Raw genomic sequence first — 24,954 nt, 5'->3', positions numbered from 1 at the left:
GCCCTCTGGTAAAGCTAACTGTTAAATTGCGTATGATCTTTTCCTTTTTTTAACGCGCTTCTCATGCAAAATACGTGATATCAACTAAAATAAAGCAGTTTAACTTTGATAGTCTTGTCTTTGTAAACTCTTATTCGTCATAGGCTATGTAAAACATTAAGAATTATGAGAGGGCTATATATATATGAACAATTTTTATTTGAGATTTTTAGTAGGCTACTTTAAAAATGTAAACTAAATATGAGCAATTGAAATATAGACTAAAACTTAAGTTTTTTTCTGCCACTAAATGAAACCGCGCGAGACAGAAACTAAAAAAAAACAAAAAAACAATTAACACGTGTGCTTATCTGATTAAATCGTGAGCTTGTGTATTATCCAAAAGCAGCCCAAAGGTGATTCGTGACTTTTGAAGCTGAACCAAGTGTGTTTTGAAATGCAACCTGCCATTTCATTTCTTACTGTACACTTGGCTTTCATGAAATGGCGAGCATAGGAGACGGCGGGGAGAGGGCGGAATCATTTTACACAGATTTATTAAAAACTCATCAAATGTTATTCAACACTGTAATGTCAGGGTAATTTATAATTAGCTTAGAAACTTGATTGGCGTGCAGAAGTCCTCATTTATTACAGCCTGTTACGATGCTTGTCAGATTGCGCCTCGTTAGTTAACGTCATTCTTAAATCGAGTACGTGTTCTTTGTAAAACAACTTTGTGTGTGTGTGAATGAATCACAATGCAAATGTATTTGGGCATATTGAGCTCACTTTATGTCTGTTCACTCTATAGTAAGTCATGCTTGTGTTCTGCTCCCGAGTCACAAAATGGAGGCGCACGAGCGCTTCCATCTTCTCCACGCTGAGTAGGGCACAGGAGAGCGAAGCATGAACTTTTACCCAAACTAAGGGCATATCGCCTTTGCAAACTAAATGGATCCTTAAGTTGTTACTCTCTACAGTTGTTTCTCACATACCACCCACCAAACCAACCCCACCTGCGGGGGGAATGCCTATACATATGGAATTTTTAGAAAGACGCAAACACGCTCGTGCTTGAGCTGCTTTTCTCCGAATAGACTAGATGGGCTGCGCACTGTTTGCGTAAATATCGTACAAGCCGAGAAGAGATTAGTTGCTACAATTATGTTAGCGTGCGCTACTAATAAAACATTTAGACAATTCCTTCTGTTATTGTTGATGAATTATGATTCAGACAATGCCCCTTTTTCAACAAGCCTGGCGGCCTGTTCAGCTGAGAGTGATTTTTTTTGTTGTTGAGTATTTTGAGTTGTTTTTTGCAGCTCACCACAAATTTAATACAGATTTTAATATTTGCTGTTTTATGTCCTGCAATCCCTTCCCCCTTTTTAACAGAGCCGCCATACCTCAACATAATCTGCAGCCTCTTTGAAAAGTTCAGTTGGTTGCTAGTAACCCCAGTCCCCTGCCCTACCCTAGGCTCTTTTTAAAGTCCAGGCCAAAGCGTTCCACATCCACATTGGGGTCAAAGGTTGAGATGCAAGGTTGAGAACTACTTGCAGACAAAACTCTTTGTCGATAACATGAAATCTTTCTCTCTCTCTCTCTCTCTCTCTCTCTCTCTCCATTCCCCATGGCTCTCTGTCTCAGTCAAATGGCCAAGAGAGAAAGAGACGATGACGGATGAGAGGGAGGGGTGTTTCACATGATAATGTGCAGGAAAGGACCTCAGGTTCTCTTCGCTTCACCCCCACCGGCTGCCATTTCGGAGGCCGTTTGCATTCCTCAGCTGAGCATGTCGCTCCCTGCACACTTTGACATGCTTAAAAATTTGCAGCCAAAAGCAGAGTGGTTTCCCCATGCTGTTGAGCCCATGCAAGTCGAAGATCATTTTAGTTCTAAACTCCAAAAACATTTTCAAATAATTTGGAATTGCTTTCAGTGATTTATTTGCCTAATGATTCTAAATTTGGATTGTAGAGATTTAAAATCATTGCTAAAGAGTTTGGTATATCAAGATCATTTGTAGAAAGAGAATGTGAAGATGAATTGTTGGTCTTGTAATTTATGTATTTTTAGCAGATTTTAATTGTTTTCAACTAGCATTCAAATGCTTTTTGCTTATGACAATGAGGACATTCTTTCCTAATTAAACACTTTTTATTGCAATTCTATGCTGCTTTGTGATAGAACAGAATTTAGGCAAAAATCATAATACTCCTTGTGTTTTGCTTTGGTACCGAAATTGGTACCGAGAACCGTGGATTTTCACTGGTATCGGTACCGAATACTGAAATGTTGGTACCGTGACAACACTACTCCAATAGGCACCATGCAGGCAAAAAAAAATATATATGTAAATATATGTAACTTTGTAAAACATGCCACATAAGCTGTGAATCTTTTGTTTGATTTCATTTGAGAAGCCTAAGCTTCAGACTAAACTTTACAAAAGTATAATACTGTTTATCTGTTCATCAATCTCTCTCTCTCTCTCAAATCAGTGTGTGTTGTTACTTTATGTGGAGAATGACATCATTTTGTGATGTAGCTTGTAATGAAAGCAGTTCCTTATTGTTGTCTTTCTCGCTTCATCCTTCTTTTGGAGTTTATTGGTTCAATAATATTCGTATAATTTTGATTTATTTGAATATATCTAATTGCAAAACATCTGGCTTACATCCTTGCAGCTGTTTAGAAGATTTGCCCTTAAAGGGGTCCTATTATGCTCTTTTACAAAGTCTTGATTTTGTTTTGGGGGTGTACTAGAACATGCTCTCATGCTTGGTGGTTCGAAAAACGCATTATTTTTCACATAATTTACATTATTAAAATACCTTTCTCCCCAGCCTGGCACAAACGGCTCGATTAGTTCCGGCTTTGATGAAGGTCCGCCTTCCGAAAAACAAAATGTGTTATGATTGGTTAGCTGTCCCAGTGCGTTGTGATTGGCGAACAGCTTAGACGGTGTTTCAGTACTGCCCCGCCCCTTGCTCCGTCTTTCAGCAAAATCTTTTGGGCGAATCCGGCACTGTACTCCCTCATGTTGTGGAAGCTGTCCTCAGTAAAATGCGCAGCACACAATAGCAAATTGGGGTTATAATGCTCAGGAACAGAGTTAAAAAATAAATTGCAACCACTGTTTCCTGACATCATCCGCTTTCGGAAGCCCAAAGAAAGACGTTTGGGCACAGAGGTGAAAAAACAGCATTTCAGACGGTCGTGCACCAACTGACTAAAATTAAAAAAGTGAAAAAGCATAATAGGACCCCTTTAACAAAACTTGCTCCTCAAATCTTTGTGTTTGTCGAATCCATTTTAGAAAGACACTTTCAGTCACTGGTCACTTTTGCATGGACTATGAAATATTTACTCTGATTTTTCTGCCAGTAGCATAAAAAATTTACTGTCACTGCTCTATAGCAGTCTATGAGAAGCTACAATTTGTCTCTTCTGTTACATTTGAATGCTTGAATGGCAAGAGATATATTTCTACTTGGACACACACACACACACACACACACACACACACACACACACACACACACACACACACACACATATATATATATATATATATATATTTATATGCGTGTGTGTGTATTTATGAATTAATCTGTTTATAATGTTGCATTTGTAGTTTAATGCGTTATTGCACTTTTTCCTGCTCACAATTTCATGATTTTAAAGACTAAAAATGTTTCAGAGCACATTATTTTTCTTTTTAAGCAGTTATTTAATTCAGGACTTGAACATTTCAAATGAAAATACAAAAACGATCGGTAACTTGACTCAAAAGTGCCTGAGGCTCAAGTCCCAGATTTGACGGTTTAATACAGACTTTGTCCACTACTGCCATGCTATTGGCCAGTACCAGTGTTCAATGGCAAGAGGCACAGAGGCGGGAGATTTATTTTTATTGGTTTCATTGTTATACGACTGTATTGCTGGGGCCGGCAGTAAGCAATATATTGCCCCCTCGCTCTCTTCTTCTGGTATGTTACGTGTTGCATCAGCATGTGATGATTGCTAAGCTTGGGGAGTGACCTTTCACCTCTCAGAGGAATAGGGCAAGGGGAAAAAAAGTGGAGCGGCGAGGGGGAGGGAAGGCCTACCAGGTAATGCAGAGCAGAAAGCTCCACAGGGAGGAGTGTAGAAAGAGGGAATGAGAAACAGAGTGAGAAGAAAGCAGGAAAAGTGGGGGATGGGACATCTGTTATTTCTGGTGAAGTTGTCTCACCATCGCTGCTTCTCTCTGTACCACTTTGATTTATGGCTTAACCCTTGCTGTTCCATTCAGCGCCTGGAACCACCACGTCTAGTCCCCCGGGTATCTCCAGTGATGCCTCGCACCTATAGCTTTCTGCACGGCCACCAAGTTGAGCTCCTTAACTTCATCACGAGGATGTTTTCATTGACTTGAGGAACCTCCACGTCCATCTAGACCTTAAACCGCTTACAACGTCCCTCCGTGGACTCGTAGTTACGCAGAGAGCGGGAAAGGGAGGTGTGTGGAACTTAGGATCCGCCCCTTCCCCTCCCACACTTCCCCGCCATTTTCAGTGTTGGCTGCAGAGGCCTTGCTGTATGAAGCTCCGCTGGCAGTTTACTGACTGAAGTTCTGTTTCATGTCTCTCGTCTGCCTACCACTGTCAGTGCATCATGTTAAAAAGGTGGTTTAGCTTTGCATAATTTCAGTTTGTTTTTGGGAGACTGATTAGATTTGGATTTTTAAATGTGATTTATTAATACAATAATAATATATTATAAAAATAAGAGTTGCTTATTGAAAGAATGGCTTTTCCAAAAAAAATGTAACTGAAGAAACATTATTTATTCATCTCAGTTTGCTTAAATTATTGTATTTTACTTAATCATATGTTACTCTAATTTACATTATTTTAATTAACTTCTGTGTTTTTTTTCTTCAGGTGCTATGTGTAGCAAACTCTTCTTGGAGTGAAATATTTCTACAAAGCTATAAATATAAACTTTGCGGTGCTGAGTAATCACAGTCAGCTTCCCCTTTTGCTAGTTGATTTATATTAAAGAAATATTATATTTTTGGATGTATTTTTGTATGTTCCTTTATCATGCATTTGTATTTGAATATGAAGAGTTTGGTTCCAAAATGCGATAAACGCCATTTAAACAAAAAATTTGAGTTTCCGCCAAAATCAGTATTGTATCTGGTCGGTATTGAAAAGTAATTTTTTAAATTTGTAGTCAAAATGCGATATTCGCCGAGTTATTAGGTCATGTTTTCTCCCTTTTTTTCCAAACCGCGACAAACGCCAGTCTCCCTTCTCTGCAGAATGCGATATATCCGCTCAACCAATCACAGCGCACCATTCCACGCACTCTAGACAGTAATGGCGGCGCTTTGAATACACCCGGCATCCTAGTTTTCCTCATCTACTTGTACTTTGTGATCAACGAACAAGGGTTGCACGATAAATCGCATGTGACTGTCATGCGCATCTCGTCAGTAAAGCCGATTCTGTGATTAATAGTAAATCTCCATCACGTGCTTTCAGATGGAGCGGCATTTGATACACAGAGCCGTAGATCACTGAGAAGCTACGCTATATTGCATTCATTAGATGAATCACATTCGATTATGAACGCGATATTGCGCAGCTTGTCAGTGTTAGTGTTTTTATTAATGCGGTTTTCATCTTGCCACTTTCTTGGTAAAGAAAACATATTTTTACTCAAATTAATCAAAATGGATTTATAGCGTTTTGGAACCAAACTATTCATATATAAAGAGTATTTAAAAAAAAAAAAAACACTTTGAAAAGGATTAAAACATTAAAAATGTGGTTTATTTATTTATTTGCTTTCTTTCAGGAAAGTTTACCATACAAAAAATCAGCGCAGTGATTATGTGGACCAAGCTGGCTGTTTAGCAAAAAAAAATTTTTTTTTAACTTCGTAGTAGTAGTGTTCAAACCAATAGTCTTTTTAGCCCAAATTATAGGTTTCACAAGTCCTTTTGATTTTTGCTTTTTTATTTAATAAAGTTATTTTTGGAGAAATTTTTTAAATAAATTCTTGAAAAAATTGCAGCACTGGTTGAACTGACTCCATTACCTGCATGATGAGTTACGCGTGCTTCATTTGGAGGATTTGTAGCCTCTCCTAAATGTTTTAGAAAGAATCCGGGATGCAATTTAATTTCAGATCCCTCTAATGCCCAAATGCAATTGAATTATGGGCAAGTACAAGTTGAATATTTGCTACTTGAATATGTGGACAAATTATAAGGAAAATTAGGTTGATTTATTGATTAGCACTGTATATTATGTTTACATCTTATCCTACACTCGTTATGTAGCTCCAAAAACATTTGGCGACTTTGATTCTTTGATTCGTCTTGTAATTCAGGTATCCGTAATCAGCTGCTTTGCAAAGAGTTACACTCCAGCCCATACTAGAAATAAAAACGTAAAGCAGTGAATATATGTGTGTGAGATGCATGAATGTGTAAGTTATGGAGGAGGGTTAAGGATACAAGTGAATGCTCTTTTCTTGCTGGCATATTCTCTCTCTTTCTGTTTATCTGCCCTTCCCCCGTTTTTAAATCAACTTCACCTCTGATTGGCTGAGGTGGAAATGGCTGAAAGCAAGACAGGAAGTTGCTCGATGAGGGTTGTGACTTCTAAAGGGTGATTTTTGACTTCCTGTGTACTCTGTTTCCTGTTGGACCTGTCGCACGGTGGACCTCGAATGGTTAATTAGTGTTAAATCACTACATTCTGTAGTTTTAAGTCCCATAATTAAATGCCACTGCTTGCCCTTTGAAATGGAGACACTGACCTAAATGTACGGTAATGTAAACTACAAATCACATTAACCTTTTGATTTTATATCCATTGACAATTGTTGGTCAAAATATTGTAGCTCCCTGTATTTCCTCTGGCTCTTTTCTCCAACAAGTGTTACTCTGTAAAAAAATAAATAAATAAAAATCCCACATAATACACAGTTGACAGAAAAGGATTCCTATTGTCTAAAGCTTTTAAGATGATTGCATGGTAAAGCTTGTAGAACAGACACAGTTCACTTTTTTAATACAATGTATCCGTTGAGACTAAATGGAGAGCAATGTTTTGGGAAGCACGTTTATTATCCTCGACAACATGCATTTGTCTTCCAGTTTTGTGTCTTTTCTTCTATTTTGACAGGCCTGTGCTCATCAGAAGTGGTTTGGTGGGTTTTAGCGCGTTTCATACAGTCTTACGTTGGCATGCACCTGTGTATGCTGATGGTGTAGGAGTCTGTCTGTGTGTGTGTGACACATTTGTTCCCTGCACTGTGGGGTTGTTTGTTTAAATGTTTAGATTGCGAGTGTGTCTTGTATGAGCATGGGAGTAGCAGTTTTGCTTATTGCTTGATCATTTTCATAATCCTTTTAAAGAAGTTTTAGATACCACTCTAGGGGTGTGCGATATTGACAAAAAATTATATCTTGATATTTTCTGGGATTTTATCGATAACGATAATTAGACGATATTTTGCGGAGTGTGTTATTGTGCTGGTACCTTAAGGACTGCCGAAGACAGCTGACTCCTAATGTTTTGAATATTCTTCATATTCTGTGTGGTGGTCAGTTCATGCTGATAGAAATTAATCTTTTCCAGATATATTAAACATAAAACGTTGAATACTGATATTTGAAATGATTTAAAACATGAAAGAAATCTAAAAAAGAAAAGAAAGAAAAAGCCGAAATTTGAAATTAAAACCGCCAGCAGGTGGCAGCAAATCACTGTTAATAAGTGAGTCATTGCGATTGAACCGAATCATTTAAACGGCTGATTCATTCAAGAACGAAACACCGTCATGTTGCTCAGAGACACAAAACAGCGCTGTGGCTGTATTCGGAATGATTTTTGTTGGCGAAATAGAGCAAAAACAAGCAATATGGTGTCTAAAACGTAAGTCTCTTAATTAACTTATTGTTTATTGAATTCAATGTCACATTTGTAATCATGGTCATTTTTGGAGAAAAACGGCACTCTTCGTGTGAAATTAACAATTACGATATTATCGCAGACGATATATATCACACACCCCTACCACTGTCAATTCTATTATGCTTTAATTTTTATTAATACTTATATTTTTATGATTTATCATATAAGACAAACTAGAAAACTAGCATGTAAGGGATATAGGCAGCAGACAATGTACATGTGTGTGAGAGTTTGTTTTTGATATGCCAGTGTTTTAGAGTATGTTTGTGAATTTAAGATATAGAATATGTCTATATCTGATTAAAAGAGCCCTGCTGATTCCTCCAAGCCAGCTGAGACTGGCCCATCATGCATCTGGTTATGCTGGAGGTCTTGCTGATATTTAGCAAAGGTACTGGTGGTGCACCTGCTTTGTGTGTGTGTGTGTGTGTGTGTGTGTGTGTGTGTGTGGATTTACTTGGCTATAGCTGTCTCTATAACTAGTTAAAGAGTTACCTAAAAAAAAAAAAAAAAGACAGCATAACTCATTTTAATTCATAGTATTGAATAATATTTATTCAATAGAAATTATAGTGTGTATATATAAAATATTTTAAACATTACATAGCTATAATATTAACAAATTAAAATATCTAAAATACATTAAAATATAATAAAAATATTAAAATAAATGCTGATTTGCATATAATCATTCAAAAGTGTTTATGTTTTTGGAAAAAAAGTCTCTTGTGCTGCATTTATTTTTCTAAAAATACAGCATAACATTAATATTGTGAAACATTATTACAATTTAAAATAACTTTTCTTTTTAAATATATTTTAAAATGTAGTTCCTTTGTTACTCAAGTCTTCAGTGTCACACACTGTAAAAAAGAAAATCAGCTGTGGTTGCCAGAATAATTCTGTAACAATTTTTTTTTAAAATGTACAGTATAAAACTGTAATTTACAATAAACATACATTAATCAGAAGCTGTAACATAAAACCCAAATGTGCATAACTGATAAAAAAAAAACTATTAAGAAACAAAATTATTTAAACAAAATACTTTCAAATGTGAAGTCACACAGGGAATTCTGGGAATATCAGTTTACATTCTTTCACTGTAAATTATAATTTGATTTGCCTTTTTTACTTCTAAAAGCTGTACATTTAACAGTATTTTACTGTAAACAATTACATGACATGTCCTTTCATGTTCCCTGTATATGTAGTATAACCTATTAACAAGGTTTTTTCCTGTAGCATTTTTACAATATTTTACAGTTAAAATTACAGTACATGATCCTTCAGAAACCATTCTAATATGCTAATTGGCTGCTCAAGAAACATTTCTTATTATTATCAATGTTGGTAACATTTATGCTCTTTCTTATTTTTGTGGAAACTGTGATTTAATGCATCCTTGCAGAATGAAAGTACTACCGGTAATTTACAAAAAAATTCTTACTGACCCCAATGGTTTGATTGGTAGTTTATGGTATGCCCTCATTTAGATAGCAAAGTAAACGTGTTTGTGTTTAAGTACGTCTGCGTGGTGCGTGGAGGAACTGAATGTGCTTAATTGTGTCAAGACATATAGCTCTTTCCCTTCAAGGTTTTTTTTTGGCTCATGTGATGCTGTGTGTGCAGAGCAGGGTTTTGCTGATGTTCAAGCTAGTATGTTTCTCTTTACTAAAAGCTTTATGGATTATTTTATGATTATAATTTACTATTATTATTATTATTTTAGTAAAAGCACATCGCAAACTCTTGCTATAGTCTTTGGTAAATCTTATCTCAGGACATATAGTCATATCTTTTTTTTTTTTTACATTCACAAGTTCAAGATAGGAGTAAACTTCAATAATGCGCCGCTGACCCATACAGCTCCTGTAGGACATTACCACATACCAACTAGGCTTGCCGCGATAGACGGTGTTGACAGTGATACCTGAATATTAAATCGCAAAAAGACAGTTTAAATATGAATCCTGCATGTTCCGCTTGCCTCGGTATATATGAATGGCAGAGACGTGGTTTTGTTTACATCACAGAACAGCAGCAGGAGTCTGATTTAATTTATCAAGTGAGGAGAGCTGACTGACAAGAGTGAGTTGAGAAAGACAAGACGATGGCAGAAGAAACGAAACGCAAAAGCACTTGTTTGGCAATATTTTGGATTTTGAAAAGCCTGCTGACTTTTGCCATTTATCTTAGGTGATTTTGGAAGTTTTTTTTTAAACATTCGTTTCTTATTTAATTGGTTCCACATTGTTTGCTGATTTTTACTTTAAACTTCGTGTCGTTTATTTATTTTATTTGACATCAAGGTGTGCCTCCAAGCTTTCTATGTTTTATATATACGCTAAAGTGAGTTTGACGTTGTATTTTGTTGTTGCATTCAAGCAATTGACGCCTAACTGCCGCTAATTCAAAAGTGAAAGTAAAATGCGCACGGCGCTTTTAAGCTATTTAAAAGCGAGGAAAAGGGAAAATTAAAACGAACTAAAAACGAACAATTGTTTTACGGCGAATTGCTGCTATTTCAAAGTGAAAGTAAAATGCGCACGCTGCTTTTACAAGCTATTTAAAAGCGAAGGAAAGCGAGGAAAAGAGGGAACGCCCCCGCCCCCACGGTGATACCGGTATTACCGGTGTTGTCACACGTCGATTAACCGGTGGGAAAATTTCCTCACCGTCACAACCCTAATACCAACCCTCACCCTAACATACATACACCCTCCCCCTAATGCTATTCGCTGGCCTATAGAGTCCTCACCTTTGACCCTTGTAAGGGGTGAATCTCTTTTTTTTCTGTTCTTGTTATTTGGTCTTTTTATGAGCATTTTTATTGTCTTTTAGTGCTGTGTGATTGAACTTGCTATGTTTCAGCGTGTGTTGAGATTCCCATTTTAACTAAAGCCAAATCTAAACATAGATTTTATTTGCCACGCCATAAAATACAGAGAAATCCCATGCAACTCTTTCTGGAGAATGTGAGCATGTTAACAGATTTGGTTCTGTGGTTGGTGTCCCATCATCCACTGCTACATGGCTGGATTTAAGGCCTGCTGCACAACAGGTAAATTGAGTAACGCAAAGTTTAAGCCTGTTTTCATCTCTAAACAATGAAAAATGAGACCAAAAAAACGGAGTCAGTCCTCCTCACCTCTTTCATCTGAATCTTTCATTTCCACGCCGTTGTTGACCAATCAAAGTGGTAAGAGACTTGGTGGGACGTGACACAATGGGTTTAAATGGGTTCAAAGGTGGCAAACAAGAAGGGTTGTTTTTTATCAGTGGGGGTGGGGCTGATAAACTCTGTTGCGGGTGAATGTGGGTGGGATGTGGAAGCGTCAGGTTGGGGGATGGGTTTGGGAACGAGGTGATTGATCGAACAGATTGGTGGTCTCACCCATCGTGTTTGTGTGGCCTTTGCCTTTTGTTAACATTTGAAGTAACTTTTGGTGCTTTCCTGGTCTTAATTTACTTAAAACACACATGAAGTCGTGTTGCATTTCTCCTGATCTTGGAAGCCAATGAAAAAGAAAGTACATAAGTGCTTAAAGGCCTCCAAATCTGCACGGCCATTTTCAAGATTGGACAATGCATGATTTCAGTTGGTTTCATTTGGCCTAGACATGCTCGCATTGCTGGTCTCTGTGGTGTGAAACACCCTTGCAGGATTCTTTGTTCCCTGATTGGCTGTTTTGCCCGCCATTTGCATGAAGGGAAGTTGAAAGCGGGCAAACAGCGCCATTTTCTCTGCTTGTCAACCAGTGGGCGTCAACCTCCTGGAGTTCAGAGTTCTTTAGGGTTTCTGCGCTCAGTTGCCAGAAAAGGGTTGCCCCACCCACATGACCTTTGGCACCCATTTTCCTCCTTGATCCTAAACACATGCATTGCTTCGACGTTTGCTGCTACGCCCTCTAGAGGTTCCAGAGTGCTACAGCTTTGTGTAGGTTATCAGGTCTCCTTATAATTGTGTCATTGTTATGGTGATGGAGCAATGCCATGCTGCAGTTCTCTATTGGACTTTATAGTTGATTCACTCATTTTCCTTCTTTTTTTTTTCCAAGCCTTGCATTGCTTGGACATTGCTGTAGTTACTTGCATTTCTTTGTTTTTCTCCCTCTCTCTTTCTCGGGCGATGAGTTTGGATGCTTCCGGGGCAGCTGGCATTAAACTACATCAGTGTCTAGTTTCAATATGCCCATTCAGTCTCTTCTCTCTCTCTCTCCCGCCTCGCTTCCATGAGCGCCCAGGCATCTTGTTTAATATGTAATAATAATAATAATAGTGATAATATAGTGTTTAATCTACCTTTAAATAATACCTTCTTCTAGATCATTTTGAGATGTTTTGTCTAACCTCACAGGTCCTGTCTTCGATTTTGAAATAATACATGGTGTTAATTTATGAACATAAATCATGTCATATTAGAATTATATTCTACAATCAACACATTCTTGTTAAGGTTTATCCACGTAGTGTTACACCATGTCAAAGTTCTGGACTGATCCAGATCTACTGTTTATGTTTGCATTTATATGTATTTACATTTATGCTTTTATCTTGAGTGACTTGCATCGCATTCAAGATATATATTTTATCAGGTTTTTTAAGTGTCATTAAAAATAAATCATGAATGTGTTAAATGCAATGACTTGAATACCATTCTTTTGTCATGAGCACATTTTAATTTCTCAATTACAGTTCACCTAATTTATTTTTTAGTAATATTTTTGTAGTTTTTAGTTTAGTTTAATAATTGTTTTTTGTTACAAGGTATGTGGTGCAACTCTCCAAAAAAAAAAAAAGGAAATAAACATTTACATTGGGGGGAAAAAAACGACTTGCAAAACATTTTGGAAATGATGATTAAGATGTTTCAGTGTGTGCTGAGATTCCTGTTTTACACTCACATTCAAGGTTATGGAAAACATGTTATTTTTTTTACACCAAACTGAAACTTTTCTTGAAAATTGCATTAAAGTTTTTTTTCAAATTCATATGAAAACAAGATGAATGCAAATATTACATTAATAAAAACTTGACATGTTTTAAACTAGACTTTAAAATATGTTTGCATGCTGTCCATAAGCTGTTGATCAGTAGACAAAAGTAGTTTTTTTTTCAGCTCATAATTACAGTGTTAAAATTTTCCTCAAGAACTTAATTTATATCTGTTCATTCTTATGGCATGTGAAAGGATGAACATTTTCATATCAGAGCTAAAATTAAGTATCATTTATGATGGAAGTTACCATTCAGGTGGATTTATCCCTGTTCTGACTTTGACTTTCACCTTTCCATGCATCTCTTTCCACATCATTTAGATTTAGACAAGACCAGGACCTTTCTGAACGCTAGCTGTCAGTGTAAATCAGCATTTGGATGATGTTAGGTGTCATTAGTATAATTAGGTTTTATGTGATTGTGGGTGTAAACTTGAGAGCAGGTTTTGTTGAAGATGTCTGCGGCTGTAACCGCTACTCTCATTAGTTTTGTATTGGACATATTGACTGCTCTTGTTTCATGATGCAAAGTTGGTGAGGAAGCCTTCTCTAAACCTAATTTTTCTTTTTTCTTTCTCGCTCTACAGGACCAGAAAACTCCAGATCAGAAACATTCCGCCACACCTACAGTGGGAGGTGAGTCTGGGTGTGACTTCTTCGAACTTCAAACTTCAGTTTTTCTCAATCAACACGATGCTCATCACCCAAGAATTCTGCCAAAGTGCCAGGGTTGCTCTTAAGGACGTTTTTTTTTTTTTTCAGACAGATTAAAGCATAATCCTAGAATAAATTATTGTGTACTTGATGATTCTTCTCCATTCATAGACATTATTTTAAGTATGACGTAGAAAACATCCCGGATGTAAATGTTTATGAGTCACCAAAGGGAAATTGCAAAAATGTTACATTGGTTGGACAAACAGATAATCCCAACGAAAAACAAAAATACATGTTTTAATAGTGCCACTAAGGTACTACAGTTTTGCTCTTCTTCTAGAAAATTAAGCTACATATAATAGATCTCTTTAAATATTTATATAAGTATTTTAACATCAACAAAATTACTTTTGAAAATCAGTATTTATTAATTAAAAACTAATTAAGTATTAATTAAAAGGCTATTTTAAAATGTAAAATATTTTTCAACCTCTTCCAAAAAAGAAACCTAAAAAAAAAAAAGTAAAATATATATTTTTATTTTTATTTTTAATATTTTTCAGCAATGCGTCTGTTTAATCTGACTCAGAATAACAAAGTTTGAGCTTTCCCTACATGTTCTGGCAAGGGCAGTGCCCTGTGCTGATGTACACCATACAGCGTCTGTGTGTGTGTGTGTGTGTGTGTGTGTGTGTGTGTGTGTGTGTGCGGGCGTGGCACAGTGCGTGTTTTCTCCGACGGTTGTTGTACTGGCTGACTGTTGTTCTTGCGGGGCGGGGTCTCTCTTGGCACTTCTCCAGCAGGCCCCACTTCTGCCAGCCACTTGCGCCAGCGTCAACCACTAGGAGGCGACCCCTTGGTGGCAAAAACCAGTCTGATGCCAACCAGGTTTTAATGTAGTTCAGTTTGACAGATGTTAAGTTTTGTATGGAGAAATTAAGCCTACTATCATACACAAAATACACACCTGGTTTGGGACAAGTTTTAATCTGAGTTTGTGACATTTTTTTTAACATTGCAGAAACTTCCTATCTTAATTCTTGACATGAGATTTGAAAGTTCAGAATTCCTAAGTGAAATTAGCATGGTTACTAAACAGATAAGACAGGATTCTGAGTTAGGATATTTCTGTAATACAGAATAAAATTAATTAAAAAAAAAATTGTTTAAACTTGTCATTTTTGAAGAGAGCAACCTGGGTAACTTCATTAAATGAACTATACGCTCATGACCTTTAATACTATAACTCTTGTGTGAAACCGATTCAGTCAGCAGGTGCATTGTTGGTTGCTACAATTTTAAGTAAATTAATTTCATTCTCTTTTATCCATTGTAGGTTCTTGATGGTCTGCTTGCCCAGTATGGAACTGTTGAGAACTGTGAACAAGGTAAATAGTTTTGAGTAATACTAATGGAATAATACAATAATTTGTATTACTTATGTCTAAAATATATTTAAAAAAATCATACTGAATACCTGGAAATGCAAGTGCTTTTACAGCATTAATAGAGATTCAAAAATTATAGTTATTTACACTCTCTTTCTCTGTTCTTATTTTTTCCCTAGTGAATACAGACAGTGAGACTGCAGTTGTGAACGTCACATATGAGACACGGGAGCAGGCTAGACAGTGAGTGAACATTCCCCTGAAACCTTCATTTAAAAGCTGAAGTGTCCAAATGGAATTGCAAAAATACTGACTTTTGCCAAATAGATTTCCATTGGCTTCCGTTGTTCGGTCAAACAGATCCTCTCCTCTAACTCACACATGCCGCTGTGCTGGGTTGGTCTTTATTCTCAATGTTTTTAATGGTGTAACCACTGTGTATACAATTTTTAGTTAAAAAAAAAAAACTACAAAAGGCTGTCTGTGCATATTAAGATGCGATAAAATAAAGTATTTTAACATAAGAATGACATATTTCAGCTTTAAAATCGCTTGTCTTTCTGTAATATCATAATCAAATTAAACAGTCACCACAAAGCATGTGTGCTCTCATTATGGTTTTTCCTTGTTTGCGGCTGACACCTACTGGTGACTCAGCTGCTTTGCAAGCTTTATTCAGGTTGGCTAAAAATGAGATCTGTGAGTCTGGATTCTTCATCGGATTAATTTGTAATGTTATTTAATAACCATTTAGTACACTTTGTACAGCAGTCAGCATTCATCCACACCACAGTGACATTTTCTCCCAAGATACTGTCATAAACCCTTATTCATGCATATCATTCATGGTTTTTGTCTAAAAAGGGCAATCCAGAAGCTCAACGGTTACCAGTTTGAGAACAACGCCCTGCGTGTTTCATACATCCCCGACGAAAACTCTGATGTCGACTCTCAACGAGGCCCAGACAACGGCCGTCGTCCCGGATATGGTCCGCGAGGAAACTCCCGCCAGACGTCGCCTGGTTCTCGAATCCCCAACAAACATCACCATCCCGACGTCCCTCTCAGGCTGCTGGTGCCCACGCAATACGTGGGTGCCATTATCGGCAAGGAGGGCGCCACCATCCGTAACATCACCAAGCAAACTCAGAGCAAGTGAGTGATTGAGTGATTGAAATGGAGGAATTGAAAAGAAACTAATTTAATTTAAAATAGTTAGAATAGAATAGTTCACCCTCATGTCACATCAAACCTGTATGATTTTTTTTTCTTGTGCCTTTTTATATTTTACACTGTTCATTGCATAACCTTTACGATACTGCCCTCTCATCTCTCAGGATCGATGTGCATCGTAAAGAGAATGCAGGTGCCGCTGAAAAGCCCATAAGTATCCATTCTACCCCAGAGGGCTGTTCAGCTGCCTGCCGCATGATCTTGGACATCATGATCCAGGAGGCCAAGGACACCAAAACGTGAGTGTCAAGGACAATCGCAACAAGAACAGTCATCCCTTACACCATTAGTTTTTTCTTTAAAATATATAAGTAATAAAGTAATAATGTCCACTGTATATAAATGCATATTTACAATACTATTCATAAGTTTGGGGTCAGTACGTTTTTTTATAAAAAATGTATTTATTACTTTTATTCATTAATAATCAAAAAGCCTTTTTACATTGTTACAAAAGTTTTATATTTCAAATGAGTGCTCTTCTTTTGAACTTTATATTTGTTTAAAACAAATCCAATTTCCACAAAAATATTAAGCATCACAGCTGTTTTCAGCATTGATAGTAATAAGAAATGTTTCTTGAGCAGCAAATCAGTATATTAGAATGATTTCTGAAGGATCATGTGACACTGAAGACTGGAGTAATGATGCTGAAAATTCAGCGTTGACATCACAGGAATAAAGTACATTTTAAAATATATTAAAGTAGAAAACAGATATTTTTATTTGTAATATTATTTCACAATGTCAAGTCACCTTTATTTATATAGCGCTTTATACAATACAGATTGCGTCGAAGCAGCTTTACAGTGTTAAACAGGAAAAACGTGTGCTGATGATGCAAGAGGACAATAGAAAACAGTCAGTTTTAACAGTCAGTATGTCACTGTTTTTAAACAATAATCCTTCTGACCCCAAACTTTCGATTTTGTTTCTGAACCTACAGTTCATTGAAAGGTCATTGTTGGGTCATGTCTGTTCTCAGATCAGTATTAACAGATACTGTTCATTTCTGGTAGTGCTGATGAGGTGCCTCTGAAGGTTCTTGCTCACAACAACTTTGTTGGCCGTTTGATTGGCAAAGAGGGACGCAACCTGAAGAAAGTGGAGCAAGACACTGATACCAAGATCACAATTTCACCGTAAGCAAAGAAAGGACACAAACACAAAACTAAACCAGTGGCCTAATTTTCTACTGAGTGTTCTTAACATGATTTTTTTTCTGAATGTCTCTTCACGCAGACTGCAGGATCTGACCCTTTATAACCCAGAGAGGACAATTACGGTGAAGGGCTCGATCGAAGCATGCTGCCTGGCAGAACAGGAAATCATGAAGAAAGTGCGGGAGGCATATGACAATGACATCGCTGCCATGAATGTGAGTTTGTATAAGAGAGAAAAATGTGTAGGAACACAAAAATAGAGAAGACTTTATTGTAAGTGTAGCTTATTTGGCCAATAAACATGAATTTTAATCCTAATCTGAAAATCTATTCCACCTTCATCCAGCAACAGACCCACCTGATCCCTGGACTAAACCTGGGAGCAATCGGCCTCTTCCCGCCATCCTCTGCCATGCCGCCTCCTGCCCTCGGAAACTCTGTGCCTGGTTCCCCCTATGGCCCTATTGGGGTACAACCAATTTTGTCACTATTCATTATTTGAAAAAATCATAGATATTGATGTCACATAAACTAGGCCTCTGTGGCATCATTACCTTATTATGGTCAGTTAACGCAATTCTCTTTTGTGGCGTTCACCATATGTTGTGGTGTGACGGTCTAAGCAGTTATTCATTTTTTTGTCCCTAACCCAGGCCTCTGAACAGGAGACCGTCCACGTGTACATCCCAGCTCAAGCTGTAGGAGCCCTTATTGGCAAGAAAGGACAGCATATCAAGCAGCTAAGCCGTTTTGCGGGAGCTTCTATTAAGGTAATCTTCATAAAAATGCATTGTGGGTAATCTTTTTGGTTTCCTATGCTTTCAAAAAATAGTATTTACTTTTAAAAGGGATAGTTCACCCAAAAATGAAAATTCTTTTATTATTTCCTTATCTTCAAGTCTTTCCAAACCTGTTGCAATGTTTTCGATTTGTGAACAAATATTTCTTTTCTTTTCTTTTATTCTTCGAAAAATTCGAAAAATTTTAATTTATTTGTAATGCAAAGCTGAATTTTCAGCTTCATTACTCCAGTCTTCAGTGTCACATGATCCTTCAGAAATCATTGATTGTGTTAAATTTCTCCTTATATGTTCCATGGATGAAATTAAATCTTACAGGTTTAGAACAACATGAAGGTGAGTAAACCATGGAAAATTTTCACCTTTGGGTGGTATTATTGTTAAAATGATCACACAGGTAATCTCAAATCAAATATTGTGTTGATATGTCATGTAAAATATTAGGGTTGGGTATCGTTTTTTTTTTTTTCGATACCGGTGCCAAATCGATACTTTTAAAACGGTTCCGGTGCCTGAACCGATACTTATTAAAAAAAATTAAAAATAATTCCCCCAAAAAATGATGGATTGGCCATTAGAATAGAAATAGAATAGAGAGAGTGTAATTGTTAGAGGGTCAAGTTTTTTAATAAAAAAAACAAGCAGATAAAATTAGAAGTAGCATTAGAATAGAGAGTGCTAGAGTTAGAGGGTCAAATGAAGATGAAAGAGATGTGTTTTGAGCCGTTTCTTGAAAATATTAAGGCTGCTTGGATTGAGCGGGGCAGGTCATTCCACCAGGAGGGAACAGTTAATGTAGAAGACCATGAAAGTTTTATCATAGGTAGAATGCAAAATGTTTCAATACAAGCATTTCAGTCAAATGTAATTTATGCAATATTTCAAACCTGCAACCCATGGCAACAGTTTAAAAGTAGCCCAATTCTGTGGAAAAAAACGCGGACTTGGCAACGCTGCATCCAACAAGAGCTGCAGGAGTCAGATTTGACTGATCACAGGTGGAGAATAAGGAGAGATGACTGACAAGACCATGCTGGAGTATTTGCTGCTCAACAGATTCTGAGCTCATTGACAAATATCTGATCTTGTAAGATGTGCTTGCTCCCTTTACACAGAGTGCGTGTGAACGCGAAATCGAAAGTGAAAGTAAACCGCGCAAACGCTCATTCAATAATATTTAAATACACCGCATCCTGAGAGCAGCTCCCTGATGCACCAAAATTATACACAATATTCTCAGTCGGGAAATTATTTTTCACGTGCGGTGCCAGTGATGATGCTTCTTACGTCGGTTTCGGAGAACCAGAGGACAAATATTTCAATCGATCGCTCAGGCATGGCACCGAATTGAGATTCCGAATTTGATTCTGATTCGGTTCTAGTACATACCAGTTACATAGGTACCGTTGCCATATTGGTACCTGGTTTCGGTACCCAACCCTAGTAAAATATTGAAGTTCATGTTCTCTTTTTCTGAAGTTCATAGTTGTGTCAAGATGACTTCAACTCTCTAATGCATTTTTCCTCAGATTGCACCAGCAGAGGCTCCAGACTCAAAAATGCGAATGGTCATTGTTACAGGACCACCTGAGGCCCAGTTCAAGGTTTGCTTGAATGCATGGTTTGCGACCGCAGTAAAGATAGTTTGCGGTTTGATATTCAGATTTCTTTTGGCTATAAATACGCAGCGCGCTGTCATAGACATGCAAATAATACAGAATATCGTTCTCCATGATTTGTGAATTCAGGTGATGCTGTCCTTCGGGCCGAAATCAGGGTTTTTTTTTGTAGTGACTCTTAATTTTATAATGCCTATAGCTCCAAAAGTTGGACACTTAGAGGAATGAAACCGGTGTCATCTTCACCAGCTTGATCTGTGAATTTTTTCACAGCAAAGCTTTTGTCCGTAAACCCCTTAGTAAGTCCGCTAGTAAGGAATGTGAAAGAAAGGCGTTCTTCATGTTTAACGTCTATATGTATGGGAAACTGGTAATGTATATCGAAATATCGGAAATGTGTTTAAAAATCATATCACCGTTATTGAAAAAAATAATATCGCGATACATATTGATATTGAATTATTGTCCAGCCCTAGGTCAGATAACGGTTCAGTCAGTAACATCACCATTCTGATCTGTGAAAAATTGAGAGCAAATTGGGCAGAGCAAAGATTCACAGATCAAGCTGGTGAAGATGACACCGGTTTCATTCCTCTAAGTGTCCAACTTTTGGAGCTATAGGCATTATAAAATTTAGTCGCTACGAAAAAAAACCCTGATTTCGGCCCGAAAGACAGCATCAACTGAATTCACAAATCATGGAGAACGATATTCGGTATTATTTGCGCTGCGTATTTATAGCCAAAAGAAATCTGAATATCAAACCGCAAACCATCTTTACTGCGGTTGTTTTGCGAACTAATTTCAGAACATATTTGAGCGGAATGTGCTGTCAGGAAGACCCAAGTCATTTAAGAAGCCCTGTGTGCTTTAGGCTCAAGGCAGAATATACGGTAAGCTGAAGGAGGAGAACTTCTTTGGCCCCAAAGAGGAAGTGAAGTTGGAGACACACATCAAAGTAGCAGCTGCAGCAGCAGGAAGGGTCATCGGAAAAGGCGGGAAAACCGTAAGTCGTACATCATTAACATATGGCTGAAAAATGTTCGATGACTTAGAGGAAGAGTGTTTTTGAAGTTACTTCATGTTCAAATGTTGAAGAGATTATTACAGAGACAGTTACTTACTAGGTGTGCACAATATATCAGTGACAGTATGGGTATCAGCCATAATTATTTTTTAATGGCTTTAAATTATTTTTATTTATTTGATATACTATGTCAGTCCAATTGATATATTCATGCACATTTTATTATGTTATTTGTTTTTCCCTAATATTGGAAGCAGCAAATAGTCCACTTTATTTAACAAGCTCTATAAGTGTTAAGTTATCTTTTCTAGTCATCTGTTAAAATGTTTTTATGGATGATTACTAAACTAAAACCATAAAAAAATTGTTACTTGACGTAAAATAACCGTCAAAATAAAATATTAAAAACGTATTTTATTTGATCTAATTATCTACTACTGTACTATTATTGTTCAAAAGTTTGTAGAAGATTTGTAAAATTAGAAGTCCTGTACATTTGATAAAAGACTCTTAGAATGGAATAGGAAAGTTGTTTTTTAACATTATAAATGTCTTCACTGTCACTATATATATATTATATATATATATTTTGTGTGTGTGTGTGTGTATATAGTTTCATTCCTCTAAGTGTCCAACTTTTGGAGCTATAGGCATTATAAAATTTAGTCGCTACGAAAAAAAACCCTGATTTCGGCCCGAAAGACAGCATCAACTGAATTCACAAATCATGGAGAACGATATTCGGTATTATTTGCGCTGCGTATTTATAGCCAAAAGAAATCTGAATATCAAACCGCAAACCATCTTTACTGCGGTTGTTTTGCGAACTAATTTCAGAACATATTTGAGCGGAATGTGCTGTCAGGAAGACCCAAGTCATTTAAGAAGCCCTGTGTGCTTTAGGCTCAAGGCAGAATATACGGTAAGCTGAAGGAGGAGAACTTCTTTGGCCCCAAAGAGGAAGTGAAGTTGGAGACACACATCAAAGTAGCAGCTGCAGCAGCAGGAAGGGTCATCGGAAAAGGCGGGAAAACCGTAAGTCGTACATCATTAACATATGGCTGAAAAATGTTCGATGACTTAGAGGAAGAGTGTTTTTGAAGTTACTTCATGTTCAAATGTTGAAGAGATTATTACAGAGACAGTTACTTACTAGGTGTGCACAATATATCAGTGACAGTATGGGTATCAGCCATAATTATTTTTTAATGGCTTTAAATTATTTTTATTTATTTGATATACTATGTCAGTCCAATTGATATATTCATGCACATTTTATTATGTTATTTGTTTTTCCCTAATATTGGAAGCAGCAAATAGTCCACTTTATTTAACAAGCTCTATAAGTGTTAAGTTATCTTTTCTAGTCATCTGTTAAAATGTTTTTATGGATGATTACTAAACTAAAACCATAAAAAAATTGTTACTTGACGTAAAATAACCGTCAAAATAAAATATTAAAAACGTATTTTATTTGATCTAATTATCTACTACTGTACTATTATTGTTCAAAAGTTTGTAGAAGATTTGTAAAATTAGAAGTCCTGTACATTTGATAAAAGACTCTTAGAATGGAATAGGAAAGTTGTTTTTTAACATTATAAATGTCTTCACTGTCACTATATATATATTATATATATATATTTTGTGTGTGTGTGTATGTATATATATATATATATATATATATATATGATAACTTCATTAATAAAACAAATTAATGGAATGTGCTAATCAAGTCGATGTTGATGTGTTGATTTAATTGATGTGTGCTTAAACGACCCATCATAGGTGAATGAACTGCAGAACCTCACCGCTGCTGAAGTAGTGGTTCCCCGAGAGCAAACCCCTGATGAACACGACCAGGTCATCGTCAAAATCATCGGCCACTTTTACGCAAGTCAGGTCTGTTGCTTATCTTTCTGTATTCCCTGCACAAATGTCCTTCGCTTAGTTAGGAGTGGACACCTAAAGAGTTTGGTTGACATTTCATTTGGCTAAAACATTACAATAAACTGGCAGAGCAAACAATGCTTATTTTAGACAATTTTTTTTGCCTCCTCTCTAGCTGGCACAGAGGAAGATCAGGGAAATTTTGACACAAGTCAAGCAGCAGCAGAAAGGAGGTACAGGAGGTTCGCAGGGGCCCCATCCGCAGGCCGTGTCTGAGCCGGGGACCCCTCAGGGACTGGCACAAGAACCCAGGAGGAAGTGAGAGGCCGGGGCCGGGACCCAGTCAGACGGACAGACAAATGGGAGGACAAATGAGCGGACTGACTGAGAGAGAGAGTGACACACAGACCTAGCGGTAGACAGGGAGAAATAAGCAGCAAAATGAGAGGGTATTAAAAAAGACAACAAAAATGCCTGTGAGAGGGCGAGGAAGCAAGTTTAGTGAAAATGAACAAGGAAAAAAAAAAAGTTTTTTTTTTCTTTTTTTTTTTAAAGAGAGATAACTAGAAAACAGAGACCAGATGCTAGGCCAGGTGGAGTGACTGAGGATGGCGAGGAGGTCTGTCAAAACGGAGCGCCCTCTGGTGAGAGCTTTTTTTACATAGCTGCTTATTGGGAATAGGGTGTAGTGAAAGTCCCTCAAAAGTGTGTATTCCTAAAGGATTCGAGCTACATGGGACCCTCAGCCATCAGCAGTCACTTCAACATTTTAACTGTTTTTTTTTTTTAAGATAGAGATATATGTATAGAAATGTTTATTCAGAGGTATTATTAATGAAATGCAGTGAGGTAGAGATGGGAAAGAGAGAGCAGAGAATCCATCACAATTTTTGGAGGGCGGGGTCACTAATCAAGTGACTTCTCCCTACCTATCAAGAGACGAGGGGAGGGGCCAAAGTTGTTAACACTGCTCTTGAAGTCCCCCACGCTAAACTGTGGGGGTCACGAGATGAAAAAAAAAAAAAAATGAGGTTGTAAATATAATCTTCATGACTTTGTGTTGAGATGCTGCACGTTTAACCATCGACAATCGAGTACCTGGCTTAAGAGGGTTGCAGTGTTTTTCCGTGGCTTCCCTTTTATGGCTGCGTGCCGTTTGGCCGGCGGGACGTGCGGCGAGAGTTCAGTAAGCGTGTGGGCTAAAGGTGACCTCTGCAGTTGTATTGCAGTGGCTCAGCTTTGATGTGCGGAAACCCATCAATTCCATCCTAAACCACGCCGGCGATGATCGCTGTAGCGCCGCTCACACCCAAACGGCATATTTTATATATATTATATATATATGATATGTGAGTTAACCTGGCCCCTCATTGCATTGGAGCAGGCAGAGAATGAAAATGAACGTACCGCAATTTCAGAAAACGAGACCTAGAGCATCTTTTTTAAAACGTTTTCTCTTTTAGGAATGTGTGATTGACATATTCACATTAAAAAAAAAAAAGCAATCTTAAAACCTGGCCTTCAGACACATTGTTCTGTGTTTTTCCTGAGAATAAATATGCTGTAAAAATATGCAGAGACAGAATCAAGTGAGGACAGTCGGCTGGAATGCCAGGTTTGGGTACAAGTCTGCCTTTAGGTCAAAGGTCAAGAACAGGTGACCGCAAAATGGTTTCTGTGCTCTCTCTCCCCCACTTTGTTCGACATTTGCCGTTGAGGTTGCCAGAGTCCTGGCCTTTCTCACTGATCCTAGAACAGATTAGATAAAATGAAATTAAGAAGAAAAAAAAAACTACCTCAGGGTATTGTTACCTCAGTATTCCTAATTTCTTGTTTCTTTTTCTTTTTTTTGCTTGCTTGCTGGTGTTTTTATATAAAAGCTGATAGTCTTGAATATTTTATTTTTTTAAGGAAGAAATATTTTACTTTTTTTTTTTTTTTACTTTTTCTTTTTGGTATGACTGTATGCGTGAGTGTAATTTTTTTTTTTTTTTTTTTTTTTTTTTTTTGGGTATGAGTGTATGCGTGAGTGTAATTGAGGGTTTTTTTCCCTCACCTGAGCTCAGAAGGACTCCCAGGAAAAATTATGAATTGTTTAGGTGGTCTCTCTCACCCGTAGGCCTTAGGCCAGCCTGGGGGTCCTTGGAGAGTCGCACTTGAAATCACTATTCAATGGAACGTAGGACGGGTCATACCATCTTTTACTGGTGCAT

The 24,954-nt window shown here is 37.2% G+C and overlaps 1 protein-coding gene across 3 annotated transcripts in view; it reads left to right on the top strand.

Moving 5' to 3' along the window:
• LOC107667758 (insulin-like growth factor 2 mRNA-binding protein 1) overlaps positions 1–24,522 on the top strand; it is a 35,738-nt gene extending 11,216 nt beyond the window's left edge. For all 3 annotated transcript variants that reach the window (XM_016459477.1, XM_016459478.1, XM_016459479.1), the window contains 13 exons: positions 13,552–13,600; positions 14,958–15,009; positions 15,189–15,252; positions 15,874–16,164; positions 16,347–16,481; positions 17,262–17,384; positions 17,485–17,620; positions 17,752–17,874; positions 18,059–18,175; positions 19,735–19,809; positions 20,699–20,830; positions 22,640–22,753; positions 22,917–24,522. In XM_016459477.1, coding sequence (XP_016314963.1) covers positions 13,552–13,600; positions 14,958–15,009; positions 15,189–15,252; positions 15,874–16,164; positions 16,347–16,481; positions 17,262–17,384; positions 17,485–17,620; positions 17,752–17,874; positions 18,059–18,175; positions 19,735–19,809; positions 20,699–20,830; positions 22,640–22,753; positions 22,917–23,063 — 1,558 coding nt within the window. In that variant the 3' untranslated portion in view covers positions 23,064–24,522. The remainder of the gene's footprint in view (positions 1–13,551; positions 13,601–14,957; positions 15,010–15,188; positions 15,253–15,873; positions 16,165–16,346; positions 16,482–17,261; positions 17,385–17,484; positions 17,621–17,751; positions 17,875–18,058; positions 18,176–19,734; positions 19,810–20,698; positions 20,831–22,639; positions 22,754–22,916) is intronic.
• The last annotated feature ends 432 nt before the right edge of the window (positions 24,523–24,954 follow it).

The sequence above is a fragment of the Sinocyclocheilus anshuiensis genome, unplaced genomic scaffold (assembly GCF_001515605.1).
Source record: "Sinocyclocheilus anshuiensis isolate Anshui unplaced genomic scaffold, SAMN03320099.WGS_v1.1 scaffold1563, whole genome shotgun sequence".
Lineage (NCBI taxonomy): Eukaryota > Metazoa > Chordata > Actinopteri > Cypriniformes > Cyprinidae > Sinocyclocheilus > Sinocyclocheilus anshuiensis.
The sequence above is the reverse complement of the archived record's forward strand: the minus strand, read 5'-3'. Positions and strand labels throughout refer to the sequence as shown.